The sequence below is a fragment of the Scyliorhinus canicula genome, chromosome 11, assembly GCF_902713615.1.
Source record: "Scyliorhinus canicula chromosome 11, sScyCan1.1, whole genome shotgun sequence".
Lineage (NCBI taxonomy): Eukaryota > Metazoa > Chordata > Chondrichthyes > Carcharhiniformes > Scyliorhinidae > Scyliorhinus > Scyliorhinus canicula.
Genome location: NC_052156.1, coordinates 24592783 through 24613471, shown reverse-complemented (window position 1 = coordinate 24613471; position 20689 = coordinate 24592783). Strand labels below are relative to the sequence as shown.

At 46.8% G+C, this 20689-nt stretch overlaps 2 protein-coding genes across 6 annotated transcripts in view; one reads left to right on the top strand and one right to left on the bottom strand.

Moving 5' to 3' along the window:
- Positions 1-20689, top strand: part of LOC119973940 (centromere protein P) — a 400035-nt gene that overhangs the window by 321059 nt on the left and 58287 nt on the right. The window lies entirely within an intron of this gene.
- Positions 2826-20689, bottom strand: part of ecm2 (extracellular matrix protein 2, female organ and adipocyte specific) — a 50440-nt gene continuing 32576 nt past the window's right edge. For all 3 annotated transcript variants that reach the window (XM_038812596.1, XM_038812595.1, XM_038812594.1), the window contains exons 7-10: positions 19878-20035; positions 10429-10568; positions 9391-9717; positions 2826-3624 (exon numbers count right to left, since the gene is read on the bottom strand). In XM_038812596.1, the coding sequence (XP_038668524.1) occupies positions 3453-3624; positions 9391-9717; positions 10429-10568; positions 19878-20035 (797 nt within the window). In that variant the 3' untranslated portion in view covers positions 2826-3452. The remainder of the gene's footprint in view (positions 3625-9390; positions 9718-10428; positions 10569-19877; positions 20036-20689) is intronic.

Below are 20689 nucleotides of genomic sequence, written 5' to 3'. Positions count from 1 at the left end.
GGACCTCTACTCTTTGTGGTTTTTATAAATGACTTGGATAAGGAAGTGGAAGGGTGGGTTAGTAAGTTTGCATACAGATGTTGGGGGAGTTGTAGATAGTGTTGAGGGTTGTTGCAGGTCACAACAGGACATTGACAGGATGCAGAGCTGGGCTGAGAAGTGGCAGATGGAGTTCAACCTTGATAAATGGGAAGTGATTCATTTTGGAAGGTCGAATTTGAATGCTGAATACAGGGTTAAAGGCAGGATTCTTGGAAGTGTGGAGGAACAGAGGGATCTTGGGGTCCACGTACATAGATCCTTCAAAGTTGCCACCCAGGTTGATAGGGTTGTTAAGGCGTATGGTGTGTTGGCTTTCATTAACAGGGGGATTGAGTTTAAGAGCCGCGAGGTTTTGCTGCAGCTTTATAAAACCCTAGTTAGACCACACTTGGAATATTGTGTCCAGTTCTGGTCGCCTCATTATAGGAAGGATGTGGATGCTTTGGAGAGGGTACAGAGGAGATTTACCAGGATGCTGCCTTGACTGGAGGGCATGTCTTATGAAGAAAGGTTGAGGGAGCTAGGGCCTTTCTCACTAGAGCGAAGAAGACAGAGAGGTGACTTGATAGAGGTGTACAAGGTGATGAGAGTCATGGATAGAGTGGATAGCCAGAGACTTTTCCCCAGGGTGGAAATGGCTGTCACAAGGGGACATAATTTTAAGGTGATTGGAGGAAGGTGTAGGGGAGATGTCAGAGGTAGGGTCTTTACACAGAGAATGGTGGGTGTGTGGAATGCACTGCCAGCAGAAGTGGTGGAGTCAGAGTCATTAGGGACATTTAAGCGACTCTTAGACAAGCACAAGGACAGCAGTAAATTTAAGGGGTGTAGGTTAGGTTGATCTTAGATTAGGATAAATAGTCGGCACGCCATTGTGGGCTGAAGGGCCTGTACTGTGCTGTACTGTTCTACATTCTATTCCATTTTTTGCCATGTGGTATGGGCAAGACGTGTACTAGTATATTACAGACTTACAGTCAACTGCCCACAAAAGTCTGCAAAAGATGGCTGTGAATGTATCACCTGACCTCTATTGTGGATTTAAACCATAACCTATCGCAAAAGGATACAAAGGACCCTTTTCTTGAAACTCATACAGAAGGATAATATCAATTGCATGGGTCTTTCAAACACACAGGGCTGGATTCTCCGCTGTTGGGATTCTCCATTTCGCCGGCATACCAGGAATTTCCTGATGGCTTGGGACTGCCTACAATAGAAAACCCCATTGGAAACCCCGGAGACGGAGAATCCCGGGGGCGCGCCTCACCAGATATCTGGTCTGGTGGGACTGAGAATCCCTCCCAAAATGTCTCAAACTCTCAAGATGTGAAATGCACTACACAGTGTATGTAACCATCCACCTGATTTGGAATAAAACTTTGAACTTATACAAGTCACATGAGGCAGCCATACTTTTTTTTAAATCAGCAAGAAGCTGTTCTAAAACAGTATTTTGTCCTAAAGCCATTGAACTATCTGTGCAGCCAAAGTAATAAACAGCAATACCTGTAGGAGAAGGACTCTCCACAACCTCTTGCAACTTCAAGTTCATCTGAAGACCAACGTCCTAGGAAACATCTTTAACTATGTTATGGGCCAGGGTTTAGAGAACCCCAAAGTGTATCATGGAGTTCACCTGACCCACAACTTTTAATAGATTGTGGTAGGGGGAGCACACGGCCCACTCTACAGGTGTAGTACAGCAGAAATGGAAAATTGTTTTTTAAAGCAAATCAATGTTTATCCTATGAATTCAAGTTAACCTTTTTAAAACATACAGTGAACATCTTACAAACCATCAATTCAAATACAAACCCCAAAGAAAACAACACTAAGTAATGTTTAAGCTGTCCATAAGACATCCATAAGACTTTTTTAAAAAACCTTTCAACAGAAGCACATCAGGTTAAAGTAATTACTGAGAGCAGTTATTAGTTTTAAATCACCAAAGGATCGATTTACAGTCTTTAGATTACAGAGAGAGAGACGCATACACCTTCTGGCTGTGACTGCAGCTATCCAGCTCTGAAAACGAAACTAAAACACACCCTGCAGCAAACAGCCTAAAATGAAAGTAAAAAGCTGACAGACAGCCCAGCTCATCCCACACTCTGACATCACATATAAACATCCATTCCTTAAAGTACATTTCTTAAACACCCATTTCTTAAAGGTACTCTCACATGACAACTAGAAAAAACCTTGCAGCTTTCTGAGAATTATCTGCTTTACAAGACCTTTATTTCAACTAAAGTATCAAAGAAACTGCAGGCCTGGCATGAAAAAGATAATCATAAATTGTATTATTTTACTTTCATAAGGTCAGAACAGGAGAATGCTATTCAGTCCTTCGAGCCTGTTCCACCATTGAGTGAGATTATGGCGGATCATCTACCTTTGTCTGTGTCTAATTTTTTGTGTGTGTATGTGTGTCGAGTGAGCGAGATGTTGCATTTTAAACATCAGGGGAAAGTTTGATAATAAATAAACTTTTTTTACTATCTCACAAAATGCTTGCTGCTGGGTTTAATTAAATTGGGACAATCACTCTGAGGGTAAGAAAGTACAGACCTTCTACATAATATAATAATCTTTATTGTCACAAGTAGGCTTACAATAGCACTGCATTGAAGTTACTGTGAAACGCCCCTAGTCGCCACATTCCAGTACCTGTTCGGTTACACGAGAGGGAGAATTCAAAATGTCCAAATTACCTAACAGCACGCCTTTTGGGACTCGTTGGAGGAAACCGGTGCACCCGGAGGAAACCCACGCAGACACAGGGAGAACGTGCAGACTCCACACAGACAGTGACCCAAGCCAGGAATCGAACCTGGGACCCTGGTGCTGTGAAGCAACAGTGCTAACCACTGTGCCACCGTGCCACCCACAATACATAAAGACATATTGATCATGGGCAGTACAAAGGAACACACAAATTATGTCCATGACAGAATGAACAGTTTCAAGGGATAACACATAGCAGAGTCAAAAACATCTCTCAACTCACATGGAACATTCGTTCTATGATTATGAGGGTTCTACAAATGGGTTTTAATAATTATCCACATGTTCTTTGTTGCCTATAATGGAAGCAGAGGTAATAATTAACATAAAACTGTAAGCTAGATATCGGTTTAGTGTAAATTTCTTCTTTGTATGTAGGAAACAGTTACACTGTTTTAACAGGAGCACAGATAAATGAGAATATTTAAGTCATCCACTGCTGCTTGTAGCTACTCCTGCCAGAAGGTCTGATATCCTGGCATTCCACACTCAACTGTCTTGAGCCATTCTCACACATTCACTGCAACTTGCCTACAACCAACTACAACTGAAATCATATATCAAACAAACTTTTGCCTCAAAGTATATAAGGATAAAAATGATTTCCACATTTGGGATAGTTATTTTTTGATTTTTTGTGGTGTCACGACAACACTTGAATATAATTCTATGCAGGAAAAGGCAGTTGGCGGGATTCTCCGCATGTTTATGTAATTGTTTTCAAGATGAAGTGTTCGAATATTTGAATCACCTTGATCATTTGCACTGCAGATGGACTCCAGTGGAACGTTCCTAGTAAAAGAATAATTTTGTATTAGAGTATGATTTCTTCAAAATCTCCTTTAGTTCAGTCAGCATTTTGATGTCCAACTCATTATTGGGATTCAAATTATCTTTAGATTGGAGGTGGGGTTCTTGGGATTTAGTTGCCCTATCTCTTTTTTAAAAAAATAATTTTTATTGGAATTTTTAACCGAAAATATAAAATATAACAACAAACAATGAAATGCAACAAAATAACCCATAAAAACTGTAACACCCCCCAAACCATATCAACGCATGTATCCCCACTCCCCCCAACCCCAACATAGTCATCGTCCCCGAACCCCGTCCCCCCGGGTTGCTGCTGCTACTTCCCAGTACTCTATCGTTGAGCCAGAAAGTCGAGGAAAGGTTGCCACCGCCTAAAGAATCCTTGTATCGATCCTCTCCGGGCGAATTTGACCTTCTCTAGCTTAATAAAACCCGTCATGTCATTGATCCAGGTCTCCACGCTTGGGGGCCTCGCATCCTTCCATTGTAGCAAGATCCTTCGCAGGGCTACTAGGGACGCAAAGGCCAGCACACCGGCCTCTTTCGCCTCCTGCACTCCCGGCTCCACCCCAACCCCAAAAATCGCGAGTCACCAGCCTGGCTTGACCCTGGATCCCACCACCCTTGACACCGTCCTCGCCACCCCCTTCCAGAACTCCTCCAGTGCCGGGCATGCCCAGAACATATGGGTGTGGTTCGCTGGACTCCCCGAGCACCTGACACACCTGTCTTCACCCCCAAAGAACCTACTCATCCTCGTCCCAGTCATGTGGGCCCGGTGCAGCACCTTGAATTGGATGAGGCTAAGCCGCGCACACAAGGAGGAAGAATTAACCCTCTCCAGGGCATCAGCCCATGTCCCGTCTTCGATCTGTTCCCCCAGTTCCCCCTCCCACTTAGTTTTCAGCTCCTCTACTGACGCCTCCTCCACCTCCTGCATAACCTTGTAGATATCAGATATCTTCCCCTCTCCGACCCAGACCCCCAAAAGCACCCTGTCACTCACCCCTCTCGCGGGAAGCGAAGGGAATCCCTCCACCTGCCGTCTAGCAAATGCCTTTACCTGCAGATACCTGAACATGTTTCCCGGGGGGAGCCCAAATTTCTCCTCCAACTCCCCCAGGCTCGCAAACTTCCCATCAATAAACAGGTCCCTCAGCTGTCTGATGCCTGCTCTGTGCCAACCCTGAAATCCCCCATCAATGTTCCCCGAGACGAATCTATGGTTCCCCCTTAACGGAGCCTCCATCGAGCCCCCCACTTCTCCCCTATGTCGCCTCCACTGCCCCCAAATCTTGACGGTAGCCGCCACCATCGGACTCGTGGTATACCTCATAGGAGGGAGCGGCCACGGCGCCGTTACCAGGGCCCCTAGGCTTGTATCCCCACAGGACGCCCTCTCCATCCGTTCCCATGCTGCCCCCTCCCCCTCCATCACCCACTTGCGCACCATCGACACATTGGCCGCCCAGTAGTACCCCGAGAGATTGGGTAACGCCAGCCCCTCCCCATCTCTACCCCGCTCCAAGAAGACCCTCTTCACCCTCGGGGTCCCATGCTCCCAAACAAAGCTCATAATGCTGCTGGTCACCCTTCTGAAAAAGGCCCTAGGGATAAAGATGGGCAAACACTGGAAGAGGAACAAGAACCTCGGGAGAACCGTCATTTTGACGGACTGCACTCTACCCGCCAGTGATAGCGGCACCATGTCCCACATTTTAAATTCCTCCTCCATCTGCTCCACCAGCCTGGTAAAATTAAGTTTATGGAGAATCCCCCAACTCCTGGCCACCTGCACTCCCAGGTATCTGAAACTCTTCACTGCCCTCCTGAAAGGGAGCCTCCCAATTCCCTCTTCCTGATCTCCCGGGTGTACTACAAATACCTCGCTCTTGCCTAAATTTAACTTATAGCCCGAGAAGCCCCCAAATTCCGCTAACAGCTCCATCACCCCCGGCATTCCCCCTTCTGGGTCCGCCACATACAACAGCAGGTCGTCCGCATACAGCGATACCCGATGTTCCTCCCCACCCCGCACCAGACCCCTCCACCTCCCTGACTCCCTCAAAGCCATAGCCAAAGGTTCAATCGCCAATGCAAAGAACAAGGGGGACAGGGGGCACCCCTGCCTGGTCCCACGGTCGAGCCTAAAGTACTCCGATCTCCTCCCATTTGTAACTACACTCGCCATTGGAGCCGCGTAAAGCAACCTCACCCATTTGATGAATCCCTCCAGTATGATCCACACTGCAAGGGGTCCTTATCCCGCTTTAGGATCAGAGAGATCAGTGCCCGCGACATCGTTGGGGACAAAGCCTGTAATCTACGCCGTTCCCCCAGCAACCCCTCCTCCGGTGCCTCCGTGTATCTCCTGTCCACATCCAGGAGCTCCCCCACCAGTCTCTCCCTCTCCTTCCTCTCCCTCCTTTCCCTATGGGCCCGGATGGAGATCAGCTCCCCCCGGATCACTGCTTTCAGAGCCTCCCAGACCATCCCCACCCGGACCTCCCCCGTGTCATTGGTATCAAGATACCCCTCAATACTTCTCCGGACCCTCCTACACACCTCCTCATCAGCCAGCATCCCCACATCCAGGCGCCAGAGCGGGTGCTGGTCCCGCACCTCCCCCATCTCCAGATCAACCCAGTGCGGAGCATGGTCTGAAATCGCTATGGCCGAATACTCGGCATCCTGCACCCTCGGGATCAATCCCCCGCTCAGGACGAAAAAATCTATTCGGTAATAAACCCTATGGACATGAGAGAAAAAGGAATACTCCCGCACTCTCGGTCTCCCAAACCTCCAGAGATCCACCCCTCCCATCTGGTCCATGAATCCCCTCAGTACTTTGGCCGCCGCTGGTCTCCTACCCGTCCTTGAACTGGACCGGTCCAGTGGGGAATCCAGCACTGTGTTAAAGTCTCCCCCCATGATCAGGCCCCCTGCCTCCAGGTCCGGAATGCGGCCCAACAAGCGCCTCATGAAGCCAGCATCATCCCAATTCGGGGCATATACATTAACCAGCACCACCTTCTCTCCCTGCAGCCTACCCTTCACCATAATATATCTGCCCTCCTTGTCCGACACCACCTCAGCCGCCTCGAACGCCACCATCTTCCCCACCAGAATCGGCACCCCCCGGTTCTTCGCGTCCAATCCTGAGTGAAAAACCTGCCCCACCCACCCCTTCCTCAGACGAACCTGGTCCGCCACCTTGTGGGTCTCCTGGAGCATAGCCACGTCCGCCTTCAACCCCTTCAGATGAGAAAATATCCTAGTTCTCTTAACCGGCCCATTCAGCCCCCTCACGTTCCAGGTAATCAGCCGGATCAGAGGGCAACCCGCACCCCTCCCCCGCCGGCTAGCCATAGCTTATCAACTGCTCGCCCCGCCCGACCCGTTCCCCATGGTGATAACGCCTCCTCTCCACCCCCCCCCCCCCCCCCCCCCGGCCCACACCAATTCTTTCCTGGCCATTCCAGCAGCAACCCGGTATCCCACCCCCCCCCCCCCCCAGGCTAGGACCCCTCCTAGCCGCGACGCACCCTCCATGGTACTTCCGTGAGTCAGCTGACTTCTCCAGCAGCTCCCGCCAAAACCCATCCCCTCCCGTCACGGGGTCATCCCCCTCTTGCCACATCTCCTTGGCACCGCTTCAGCGCGGGAAAGAAAACCATTAGAGGCCACGCCCCCACCGCCCCACCGCGCGGGAAACCAGAGGAAAGCCCGCGCTTTCACACTGCCACACCCCATCCTTATGATGCAGCTCCCCGAAATCCAGTTTCACCCCAACCCCCAGCCCCCTACAGAAGAGAACATATAAAATACAAACCTCCAACATTCCCCACATACCCCACACCCATACCCAACAGACAGACCCACCCAGAAACAGAGCAAAAAGAAAACCAGCATAGAAAGCACACATGTCAAAGTTGAACAGCAACAGCGAAAAAAGCAACGGCCATAGTGTGTCCCCAGACCCTAGTTCGAGTCCATCTTCTCCGCCTGTACAAAGGCCCACGCCTCCTCCGGGGACTCGAAGTAGTGGTGCCGGTCCTTGTATGTCACCCACAGGCGCGCAGGCTGCAGCATTCCAAATCTGACCTGCTTGGCATGCAGCACCGCCTTCGTCCGGTTGAACCCGGCCCGCCGCTTAGCCACCTCCGCACTCCAGTCCTGGTAGATTCTCACTACCGAATTCTCCCACTTGCTGCTCCTCTCTTTCTTGGCCCAGCGCAGCACACACTCCCGGTTGCTGAATCGATGGAACCGCACCAGCACCGCCCGCGGGGGTTCATTTGCCTTGGGCCTCCTGGCCAGCACTCTGTGAGCTCCCTCAAGCTCCGGGGAAAATGGAAGGACCCCGCTCCCATCAAAGAGCTCAACATCGTGGTCACATAAGACGGGAGATCCGACCCCTCCAGCCCCTCCGCCAGGCCCAGGATCCTCAAATTCTTTCGCCTCGTGCGAACGTCCAGCTCCTCCAAGCGGTCTTGCCACTTTTTGTGAAGTGCCTCGTGCAACTCCACTTTCCCCACGAGGACCACGGCCTCCTCCTCCCTCTCAGCGGCCTGCTGCTGCAGCTCCCGAATGGACGCCGCCTGGGTCCCAAGCAGCCTGTTGGTAGTCGCATTCAGGGAGTCCAGCAGCTCAGCCTTCAGCTCCGCAAAACAGCGCAGAAGAGAGGCCTGCTGCTCCTGCGCCCACTTCCACCAGTCCTCGGGTGTTCCGCCAGCCGCCATTTTGTCCTCCTTCCCCCGCTTTTCTTGGGGAGCTGCTGCAGCTTTTTCTTTTGCCCCACACCCCTGTGAGCACCATAAATTATGCGGAATGCTCCTCTAGACACCTTCCCCCACCGGGATTTGTCGAAACAGCGCCGTTTGGGGCCCTCAAATCGGCCCAAAAGTCCTTAAATAGCGGGAGCTGCCGAACGCGCGGCTTAGCTCCGCATAGCCGCAACCGGAAGAGTCTAGTTGCACTATCTCGAAAGACAAACACAAAGATTACAAATTTAGTTATTCTAAGTTCCAGATAGAAATTTCCAGAGGTCCAATCCATCCTCTTTGGGGATGGATTACTAATAACATATAATGAGAAAACTTGAGTCTTAGAATAGCACAACTGAACTAATATATGGGAAATACTAGACAAAATGTCTATATATACATTTTCTGATATTGGTTTATTTTTTCATGTTGTAAGATATTGGAAAGATAAATGTATGTGGATTCTTAAAATAAGCTTACTATCTTTTGGTATCAGTTTACAGGGGGAAAAAACTTTTAATATCACATTTCTCTAAATTGCTCCAAATTACTTTGAACTGCTATACAAGCAAACATGACAACCATTCTGTTCAGAAAAAGATCCTGCATACAGAAATTTGATGAATGACAAACAATTAAGTTTATTTTTGTTGATATGAATTGAGATACTAATGACAGAACAATAATCTGCTCTTCATCAAATGGGATCTTTAATATGTACCCAAACAGACCAACTGTTCAATGACGTGCCTGAAACGCCACCTGTGCAACACTCCTCAGTGTTTGCTAGATTGCAACTAGGGATGGGCAATAAATGGCCTGACCAGCAATGCCCACATCATGTAAATTAATAAAAGAAAAAATGCACATTTCCTGGGCAGGACTTTAAAGCACATGTTTTTCATCATCTATGATTTAGTTAACCCAAGGAAAATGGACCTGTTGGCAATAGATAGTACGTTAAATGTTTTTCTGTTACCTGATTAAGTTGTCATTCAGCGTTAGAAAGTGAAGCGCCTTCATTTCAGCAATTCCAGCAGGAATTCTTTTCAACATATTGTGATCCAAAAACAGCTCTCTCATAGTTTTGTAAGTGCCAAAGAAAGAAACTAGGTCAATTCCATTGCTGGTTAGTTTGTTGAAAGAGAGATACAAGATTTCTAATCCTGGTTCCATGTGAGCAAACACGAAGCCTGGAATTCTCTGAATCTGGTTATGAACAAGTATAAGATACAGCAGACCTTTGGGTAGGTGTGATGGAACATGAATTATCTTGTTGTATGAAAGGTCCAGGTATTCCAGGTTCCTAAGTAATGAACAGGATTTTTTATTTACTTGAAATACGGTTTGCTTAACTTTATACTCTTCTACAATATGCAAAAAATTATATCCTTTTGAAGTCAACGGTTAAACTAACAGCTGTCCCTTTCACTACTTCAATAATTAAGCTATAACATTAAAATATCTAAAATATTGGCATTTATATAGAATTAATGCTATTTCCTGACTGCCTTATTTCTAATTAATGTGTCACTTGCTGTACAATATATTCATATTTGGTGTTAAAGTGAAACACACGAATTGATTACTGAGTATTGACTGTATTTGGTTAATCACAGGCAGCACGGTGGCGCAGTGGGTTAGCACTGCTGCCTCACGGTGCCGAGGTCACAGGTTCGCTCCGGCTCTGGGTCACTGTCCATGTGGAGTTTGCACATTCTCCCCGTGTCTGCGTGGGTTTTGCCCCCCAAAACCCAAAGATGTGCAGGATAGGTGGATTGGCCACGCTAAATTGCCCCTGAATTGGAAAAAATGATTTGGGTACTCTTAAGTTTCTTAAAAAAAATAATGGTTAATCTAATAATTACATTCACATTTGATAATCACTGGAATGCATTTTTGGATATTGCATTGCTCAAAAAAACGTCCGACTGAACCATCTTTATAATTTTTAATGAGATGGAAATAACAGCAACAATTAATAGTTGTAAATGTTTAATAAGAATCAAAAACTCACTCAAGTCTTATCCAAGCAAACGGTGATATCCTGATTTCGTCGAGCTTATTATTGCTTAGAACCATTACATTCAAATTGATTGTCTTATTCAAACTAACGTCAGTTATTTCTTCGATGTCATTGTGATCAAGGTAAAGCTCCTGCATTTTAGAAAAACAAGACACATTTCATATCAAAAGAGGAGGTTTTATAGCTTTGCAGGAAAGCTATAAATCATGCATGATGCTACAAAAGTAACAATTCAATAGGTTTTGTCAAACTATTAGGAAGTCTCGTGGCGCTGTGGTAGCGTCCCTACCTCTACCGGAAGCTCTTATAGAAGGTGCATTCATAACGTAGCCAAACAAATTGATAATTAACCTTTAAATCTTTCCAATCTTACTGATGGCAGGCAGTAAGAGTAAAAACTTTCCTGGTCAACCATTCTACAAAAGGAAATGGCAAACTACTACGTAATTTGCCAAGCATAATTCTGGATCAATGGTTAAGGAAATGAATGCATGGATTCCAATCCAGTGAAAGGCTATGATCACCAATGTCCTCTTCAGGCATGATACCTTGAGCAGGAAGATGCTGTGATCATTACGATGAAGCATATGTTTTGAAAATGATATAAACCCCGAGACATTTGCAAACCATACTGCACATCAATTACCCTGCTGTTTTGTATATCCTAGTAATAGGATCTAATTATTGAAAAATTGTTAATAGATGTGGGTGGATACAAATAATTTGTAATGGCAGAATGTAGTAAATGAATAAATATTTTCTAAATTTGGCTTTCGGGACATGGGAATAATACATATAAAATAAGGGCCTGAATTCTCCATTTGGGAGACTAAGGGCTGGATTCTCCGGCACGCGAAGCCTGAAGTGCGTTTCCCATTAGAACAGAGGTTTGGGCGTCGGGGGAAATCGGGGTTGGCGCCCAATGCGATGCTTCAACCCACCCCCGCCGCCAAAATCAAGGTCCATGACCATACACCAGTGGGAGGATGTAAATTAATGCAAATGAGTCTTAATAACCCATTCGCATCCATTTAGCGGGCCCAGCACCAGTGTCTCCGACCCTCCGTGATTCTCTGGTCCCTTGGGCTGGGAATCATGTGGGCACAGATAACGTCTGGTATTTACCAGCATGGCCCTGACATGGTAGAGCTTTTGGTGGGCCAAGGGATAACTCCTTAGCGGATTGCCCCCAAGGCCCATCCGAGGGCCACCTTCTTCCCCTCCTGTCCCCCACCCCACAATGCACCACCCTTCCTCTATCAGATGCCACCCCCTCCCCAGAACTCCCTTAATAGGGAGACCCCAACCCTAGGACCCCATGAATAGGGAGACCCTCCCCCTGGGACCTCCTAACTTAAGGACCCCCCCCCCCCCCACAGGCCCTCCCCAACTAGAGGGACTCCCACAGGGCTCCCCCAACTAGAGGGACCGCTCCACAGGGACCCACTAACTAGAGGGACCCCACAGAGACCCCAAACTAAAGGGAGTCCACACAGGGACCCCTGCTAAAGGTATAACCACAGGGACCCACGATAACGCTCCCCTACACAGAAAATAGACCCTGCTGGAAGCTGGAGATCAGTCCAGATAGGGGTGGTGAAACAATTACAGCTGTAACACTTACCTGGAGGCTCCATGTGTCCATTCCTCGAAGGGGAACAGCTCTGACCTGTGTTTCAACCTCATAGATCCATTAGCCGCAAGCCATTCATAACTTTCTAGTAGTGGGCTGTGATTGACAGCTTCCACATTCCAGCTGCAGCCTTGTTTCATTTATTTTCCTTCATGGATCAGTGACTCTAAGTGGTGAAACCCCAATGTTTACAAACATTGACCACATTAAAGAGAGGCAAGTGCATTCCAATCACACACTTAAATGATTAGAATGCACTGAGTGCTTGGAATGCACTTCCCTCTCTGCCGGAGATGAATCAGCATTGATTTGTGTTCACGCTGGAAGCGCAATTCCAGAGGCAATTTCCTAACCCTTGCCATGAAAATTTATGCATGGCAGGGATTGCGAGGGATTCCCTTATTTTGAGTGGGCGGCCCAATAGCGAGGTCTGGTGGCTGGGCTTCCCTTCCCCTCCGTAACGCAATTTTCCCCCCACCATTGCCACGGCATTTTCTCCCCCTCCCCCACTATATGAAGGTGACCCGACACCCCCAGCAGGGACCCCCACCAGAGACCCCCCAATTAAAGAGACCCCCCATAGGAGAGACCCCCAATAATAGAGAGGCCCCCATAAGGGAGACCCCACCAGAGACCTGCTCCCATAGAGAAATCCACCACCAGTGACCCCACCATTGCAGAGACCCACTCCCCCCATAAGGGAGACCCCTTGCCTGTAAGCCCCCAAAAGAGAGATCCCTGCACCGATCTGCGCCAGTCTCGTATTTTTCCCGAATGCATCGGGAACTCTGCTACCTGCGGCGGGTGGCAGAGAATCCAGCCCAAAATGTTTGAATTTCCACTCAACAATTAGATTTTGGCAAACAGATTTTGTCTTATAATTTAATTCAGATACCACACTGTCCATACAAAAGATCAGCATTTTTCTAGCATAGCATATGGGTTTAGAACTATTTGACTGTCAGAAAATACATACTTGTTAATGTAATAAAACTGTATTTCACAGCATCTGTTATGGAAAAAATATTCTTACACTTAGTACGGTGTCAAATAATAGATGAAAGTAAGATTAATTTTATTTTAGCCTAATTGCTTGCATTTCAGCATCTGTGTCAAATAAAATCAAAGTTAATTTTGGAAAATTACTTCCTGATTGATGATCAGTAACTTGAGAGACAAAAGATGAGCGAAAGCAATCATCAGCTTCTTTTTTTTAAATTTCCAATTAAGGGGCAATTTAGCGTGGCCAATCTACCTACCCTGCACATATTTGGGTTGTGCGGTTGAGACCCACACACACGGGGAGAATGTGCAAACTCCACACAGACAGTGACCCGGGGCCGGGATCGAACCTGGGTCCTCGGTGCTGTGAGGCAGCAGTGGTAGCCACTGTGCCGCCGTGCCGCCCATCATCAACTCCTCTTAAAGCCCACTTTCAATCCTGTCCTTGCAAACGGCCACCCATCTCAAACTTTCAGTTCCCCTTTAAAGTCCTTGAACTTATTGTTACCTCCCATATTATAGTCTATCTTTCCCACATTTCCATGATTAAACTCACCAATCAGTTTTTGTCTATATTATAACCCCCACAAGACTCATGGGGACAACCTGATTGAGCTCCCCCAATGAGCAATGGAGGCCCAACAATAGGCTTGTTAATTCCTTAAGATAAAAGCCAGCCCTGGAAGAAGCTGGCATCTCAGGATGGTTCCGGCTAGGACTTGGACTGTTTTTTTGTTATTGTACTGCCTAGTATGAGTAGGAAATAAACTATTTTTGACTCTCCTGTTCGGGGCTCCTCATTGACTACAATATTAGTGATGAGGCTAAAACAGAACTACAGTCGGCACTGCTGGCCACTCGGACTACGGCTGCTTCTCAGTGCAAAGGAGTACGGTTTGTATTGTTTCACAAATGCCCCACAGAGACCCCAAACTCGACATGTTTGATGTGAATGTGAAAGATTGGGCTCAGTACTCGGAGCATATGCTCTATTTCTTCAGGGCAAATGCAATTACTGGGGAAAATCACCAGAAGATTATTCTATTGACTGTCTGTGGGGCCTCCAGTTTCAGCATCATAAAGAGCTTAACTACCCTGCGGCCCCAGACTCCATGACGATCGAGGAATTAGTGGCTCTCGTGACAAATCACTGTGACCCCAAGCCGTCGGTGTCAAATGATATTGATTTAACATGGCCAGGGGAGCCTGTTAAGGAGTTTTTTTTAGCACGGTTAGGCACACTGATGGAACACTACGACTACGGGCCATCCCTACCCGAGATGCTACAAGACCGCTTTATATGCGGTGTACACAACATGGCAAAGTAGCAGAAAGTGCTGACCGAGCCATTTGCTGGACCTAAAAAAGGCCATCAAGATCTCACTGTAAAGCGCGGATAAAGGAGTAGAGGAGCTCCGGGGGGTGTTATAGACGGCGGTGAATTGCATAGGACATCCCAATTCAGATGAGCAACATCCTGTCGTAGTGGGACATCTGGGATACCACTCTTGCCCAAATACCGTCAGGACCAGGCCCGTTGGCTGAGGGCCGCTGCAACCAGGCAAGACACCTCCCCAGAATCAATGGAGGAAGATCCACAGAGATACGGCACCTGTGGCCGGAGGAACCACAGAGATATACAACGGCGGGTCAGCCACCAAGCGAGTCGCCCTTGTCAAGGGAGGTGCGCACCTCGAGCCAGGACCTTCCACATAGAGAAGCCTGACGAAGACAACTTCATGATATTGAATTGCATCGCCACGCCGCGGGTTGCCCTTTAAAGTCACTGTCAAGGTGAATGGTCACTCGCTAGAAATGGAGCTTGACATGGGGGTTGCAATCTCAGTGGCAGAAGTTCAGAAAGATCAAGACAGGAATCCAGCAGTTGAACTTGCAGGACATTTGTAGTAAGGTTGGCAACCTACACGAGGGAACCCCTAGCCATTGCGGGAACAACAATGACCCCAGTTGCCTACAGACATTCCGTCAAGCAACCCTTGGTAATATTGTGGGGCCCCGGACCATGTTTGCTGGGTCATGATTGGCTACAGAGGCTCCGTTTGGATTGGCAACGGGATTTTCAGGATGTGCACTGGAGGATTATAAAAAGTCCTGGGCAAGTACCCGTCTCCTCATTGACTACAAATCACAGCACAGAAACAACCTTAATCAAATTCACAAGTGACACATCCGTGGGGGGATCTTTTTTTTAGATTGGGGCTCTGCCCCACCAGAGTGACGTTTTAGGGCATGTCCCCTGAATAATTTTTAACTAAATGTCAAAAAATATGGCGGGAAACATCAGCTGTGGAGCCGGTGGGCAGCACACCACTTTTCCCATCTGAGTTGACACTCAGTTATAAAATTCCACCCAAAAGATGGATCTAGAAGAGTGGCAAATGGCAACAGTGGAATCATTAGTGTATCTGTTGTCTGAAAAAATGGGACCAGTGGTTATGATATGAAATTGTTGTACTTGAAAATGAGCAAGAGACTGTGGTTGCACAGGAGCATGCCAATAGAATGCAAGCTGATATTATGGTTGATGGAAGGGCAGGTCAGGGTGTCGCTTAGGGAACTGGCCTTTCAGAATGTTGAAAGGGCTGAGGGGGGACGGTGTATATGGACCTAGTGCTGGATGTAGTGGAAAAAGTGATCCATTGAACATGGAGGTTAGTGGGAAGGAAACTGGGGAGATTTGGAACACTCTAATAGTTGCGGGAGGAACGGGAATGAGTGAAGGCAGAAGTGTAGGAAATGGGGCAGACACATTTGAGGGCTCTGTCAACCATAGTGGTATAATTATAACTCTCCACCCTGCTCGCACTTCCCTGCCCTTAGCCTCCTGCACCACTCCGATGAAGGTTAACAGAAGTTCAGAGAACAGCATTTTATCTTTTGATTGTGCACTTTACAGCCTACTATTCAACTTCCAAGTTCAACAATTTCATATCATAACTACCGCTCCTGTTTTCTTTGGAAAGCAGCGACTGACAATGATCTTACTATTGCCATTTTCATAGATTTCATAGAATTTACAGTGCAGAAGGAGGCCATTCGGCCCATCGAGTCTGCACTGGCTCCTGGAAAGAGCACCCTACCCAAGGTTAACACCTCCACCCTATCCCCATAACCCAGTAACCCCACCCAACACTAAGGGCAATTTTGGACACTAAGGGCAATTTTATCAAGTCCAATCCACCTAACCTGCACATCTTTGGACTGTGGGAGGAAACCGAAGCACCCGGAGGAAACCCACGCACACACGGGGAGGACGTGCAGACTCCGCACAGACAGTGACCCAAGCCGGAATCGAACCTGGGACCCTGGAGCTGTGAAGCGATTGTGCTATCCACAAGGCTACCGTGCTGCCCTCTACTAGTTTAGAACTCTACTAGTCCCATCTTTTTTTCCTTTGCTTTGTTCCATTTTTTCCCCACACTTTTGCCTTGTTCCACCATTCCTTTTGTCATTTAATCTCTTCTTCCTTCCACCCTATCGCAAAGCTACTTTTTTTCCTACCATTCTCTGCCTCTATACTTACTAAAAATGTTTTACATCTAGAATATTTTCCAGTTCTGATAAACGTCACTGACCTGAAATGTTAACTTTGATTCTCTTCCCTGATACTGTCGACTTGCTGCGATATTTCAGATTTACAGCAGCTGTGATACTTTGCCTTTTAAAAATTGTCTTCCAAGTAAACCTCCCTGCTCTACAGCCATGAGATTTTTTTGTAACGTTTAGCTGAGAGTGCAGATATGACCTCAGCTTAACTCCTCATCCAAATCACAGCTCTTTGCAAAAGTCAGAAACATCTGTATGGATTATGTGCTTGAATCCTGGTGTGGGACCTGAACCCGAGTTCTTGTAGAGAGTTATCAGGGTCACACAATGGGACAAATGGGCTCCTTCTATGCAGTAACCATTCCATGATTCTACTGAGGCCAACGTGAGAGACCTACAACTGAACTCGCACATAAAACTATTGGATTATACATTTAGAATTATTGCACTTGGGCTTACATGGGTCGATTATTAGTTTTTAATGATTTACTTATTGAATGCAGTATGAATAATTGAAAAGGTTCTTGGACACTTCGAATATGGCATCATCTAGGTTTTGTAATTGATTAATTTTTGACAACTAAATCCTGCACTGTTTGGTATGCACATTGAAATGTACTTGTGGTGAATGTATTCACCTAAGTATGAACTGTCTGTATAGTGCTGTGACCTATGACCTGGAAATGATGATCCAGTCTACTTCCAGGTACTGTACTGGAACCCCAGTGGCTCCACCCTCCACCGGGACGATATGTAGACCAGCCACCTGTGGGTGGTACTCATTTGTACAGCCGACACTGGCAGACGAGTTCATGGATAATAAAGCCTATTCACTCGTTCTCACGGTCTCACAGTGAATTGGCGGTATAACAGTACTAAAGTTTTGTTTCAAACTCAAATTGATCATACAATCTGAGTCTTTAAAAGTATGGTAAGAAGTCTTACAACACCAGGTTAAAGTCCAACAGGTTTGTTTCAAACACGAGCTTTCGGAGCACAGATCCTTCTTCAGGTGACTGGAGAGGTATGATCCAGAAACATTTATATAGACAAAGTCAGCGATGCCGGACAATGCTTGGAATGCGAGAATTTGCAGGTAATCAAATCATTACAGATCCAGAGAGAGGGATAATCACAGGTTAAAGAGGTGTGAATTGTCTCAAGCCAGAACAGTTGGTGGAATTTTGCAAGTCCAGGCGGAGAAACTACGACATCTTCTTCGCAGCCTTCAACACATCATCAATGAAGATGAACATCTTACCAAGGTCATCCCCACACCACCACTACTGGCCTTCAAACAACCGCGCAACCTCAAACAAACCATTGTTTGCAGCAAATTACCCAGCCTTCAGAACAGCGACCACGACACCACACAACCCTGCCAGGGCAATCTCTGCAAGACATACCAGATCATCGACTTGGATACCACCATTACACGTGGAAACACCACCCACCAGGTATGCGCCACATACTCGTGCGACTCGACCAATGTAGTCTACCTCATACGCTGCAGGAAAGGATGTCCCGAAGCGTGGTACATTGGCGAGACCATGCAGACACTGCGACAACGAATGAACGGGCACCGTGCGACAATCACCAGGCAGGAATGTTCCCTTCCAGTCGGGGAACACTTCAGCAGTCAAGGGCATTCAGCCTCTGATCTCCGGGTAAGCGTTCTTCAAGGCAGCCTTCAGGACACGCGACAACGCAGAATTGCCGAGCAAAAACTTATAGCTAAGTTCCGCACACATGAGTGCGGCCTCAACCAGGATATTGGATTCATGTCGCATTACATCCACTCCCCACCATCTGGCCTGGACTTGCAAAATTCCACCAACTGTTCTGGCTTGAGACAATTCACACCTCTTTAACCTGTGATTATCCCTCTCTCTGGATCTTTAATGATTTGATTACCTGCAAATCCTCGCATTCCAAGCATTGTCCGGCATCGCTGACTTTGTCTATACAGTAGTCCCCCTTTATAACGCGGGTGTTGGGGTCCAAGACAGCCACCCGCGTTGCATCCGAGCCGCGGATATCCACGATGGGGGTTTTAAATTTATTTAAAAATCTATGCTAGCGCTTCCCCTTGTGAGTCTACGGGGGGCGGGGGGAGAGGTCAGACCCCTGTAGACTCACAATGGGAAGCGCTAGCATAGCTTTTTAAATAAATTTAAAACCCCCATCGTGGATCTAATTAAAACAGTGTCAATTTCAGCGGCCGGAGCGGGAAGCTGCTCTCTCACTGAAACAATCAGCCGGCCGCTGAAATTGACACTGCCGGCTGCTCTCTCCCTCCAATCAGTACCCCAGCAGCCACGGCCTGTACCCCAGCAGCCACAGCCTGAACCCCAGCAGCCACAGCCTGTACCCCAGCAGCCACAGTACCCCAGCAGACACAGCCTGAAGCCCAGCAGCCACAGCCTGTACCCCAGGAGCCACAGCCTGTATCCCAGCAGCCACAGCCTGAACCCCAGCTACAGAGGGGAGGGGCGATGTGAGACCATGCTGGTCTTGCAGAGGCCCGTATGACCTCCTCCTGTGTTCTCTGCTCTCTCCCTCCAATCAGCCGGCAGTGTCAATTTCAGCGGCCGGCTCACTTTGATCCGGAGAGGGAAGCTGCTCTCTCACTGAAACAATCAGCCGGCCGCTGAAATTGACACTGCCGGCTGCTCTCTCCCTCCAATCAGAAATATTAAAACTTAAAAGTTGGATTGGAGGGAGAGAGCAGCGGGCAGTGTCAATTTCAGCGGCCGGCTGATTGTTTCAGTGAGAGAGCAGCTTCCCTCTCCGGATCAAAGTGAGCCGGCCGCTGAAATTGACACAACTGACAGTTGGGGTCCATAAGCCCCCCCGCGGTATATCGCGAACCGCGGTATTGCGGAGCGCGGTATAACGGGGGACTACTGTATAAATGTTTCTGGATCATACCTCTCCAGTCACCTGAAGAAGGAGCTGCGCTCCGAAAGCTCGTGTTTGAAACAAACCTGCTGGACTTTAACCTGGTGTTGTAAGACTTCTTACTGTGCTCACCCCAGTCCAACGCCGGCATCTCCACATCATGTTTAAAAGTATAATTAGCATCATTACATTTACAGTAGCTACTTCTGACAATTTAGCTTTGCTGTGAATCATTTGCGCAGGGACATAATCATACGCAGACATATTTCTCAATATAGAATCTCAAAGCAATTCAATAATAATTTGAATGAGAGGAAACTTAAGAGTCTTTCTTTACCTCGATGGAAGGAGGAAGACCTTGTGGTATGATTCTAAATTTATTTTTTCCCAGTCGTAAGTAAGCCAGGCGCTTAAGAGGTCTGAAGACCAATGGTTGAACATTACCTTCACTCAGCTTATTACCTTCCAGGTCCAGGTTGACTATTTTACTTAGACCTGTTGAATTTTAATAGAAGATTATGCAATTGGTCACACATATTTACAGTATCCTGCTTGATTTTGTTCTGTTTGTCATTCATAAATTTGCCATACCATCCCAAAATAACATATGTAACATAATCTGTATTGCAATTGAACTTTTAGCTTTAAAACACTTAATGTGTGATGCACAAGGTGACATTTGCTTGAAATTTACAAATACTAATCTGCATACTTAGCTCAGAAATAGATTAGAAATCTATTAAGCTAAAATGTACAGCATAGTAATTTTATTGTACTTAACTGAAATGTATTTAATATTTTCTTAAAGATTGCATTTACTCATGAAAATTGTTCTTCACTCCAATGGAACCTGCAGAATAATTTCACCCAAAGATATATACAAAATAAACAGCTTTCTATCTTCTGTATCTCATATTTAATTACAAAATGGAGAATTGTGTTGCAGAATTCTGTATTTCTGTTGCAATACTTAAAGAACATCATTACTTTTAAGATATTTCTATGGTGTTTGCTGCATCAATATTAGGGCCTCAAATTTTAGTGAGTCACACATTTTGTTCATCAAAATTCACCTGAAATCAGCCAAACCAGCTTAAAAAAAATATGGACTTACAAGCATAAATCATGTTCAATGCAAATTGAGTTTCT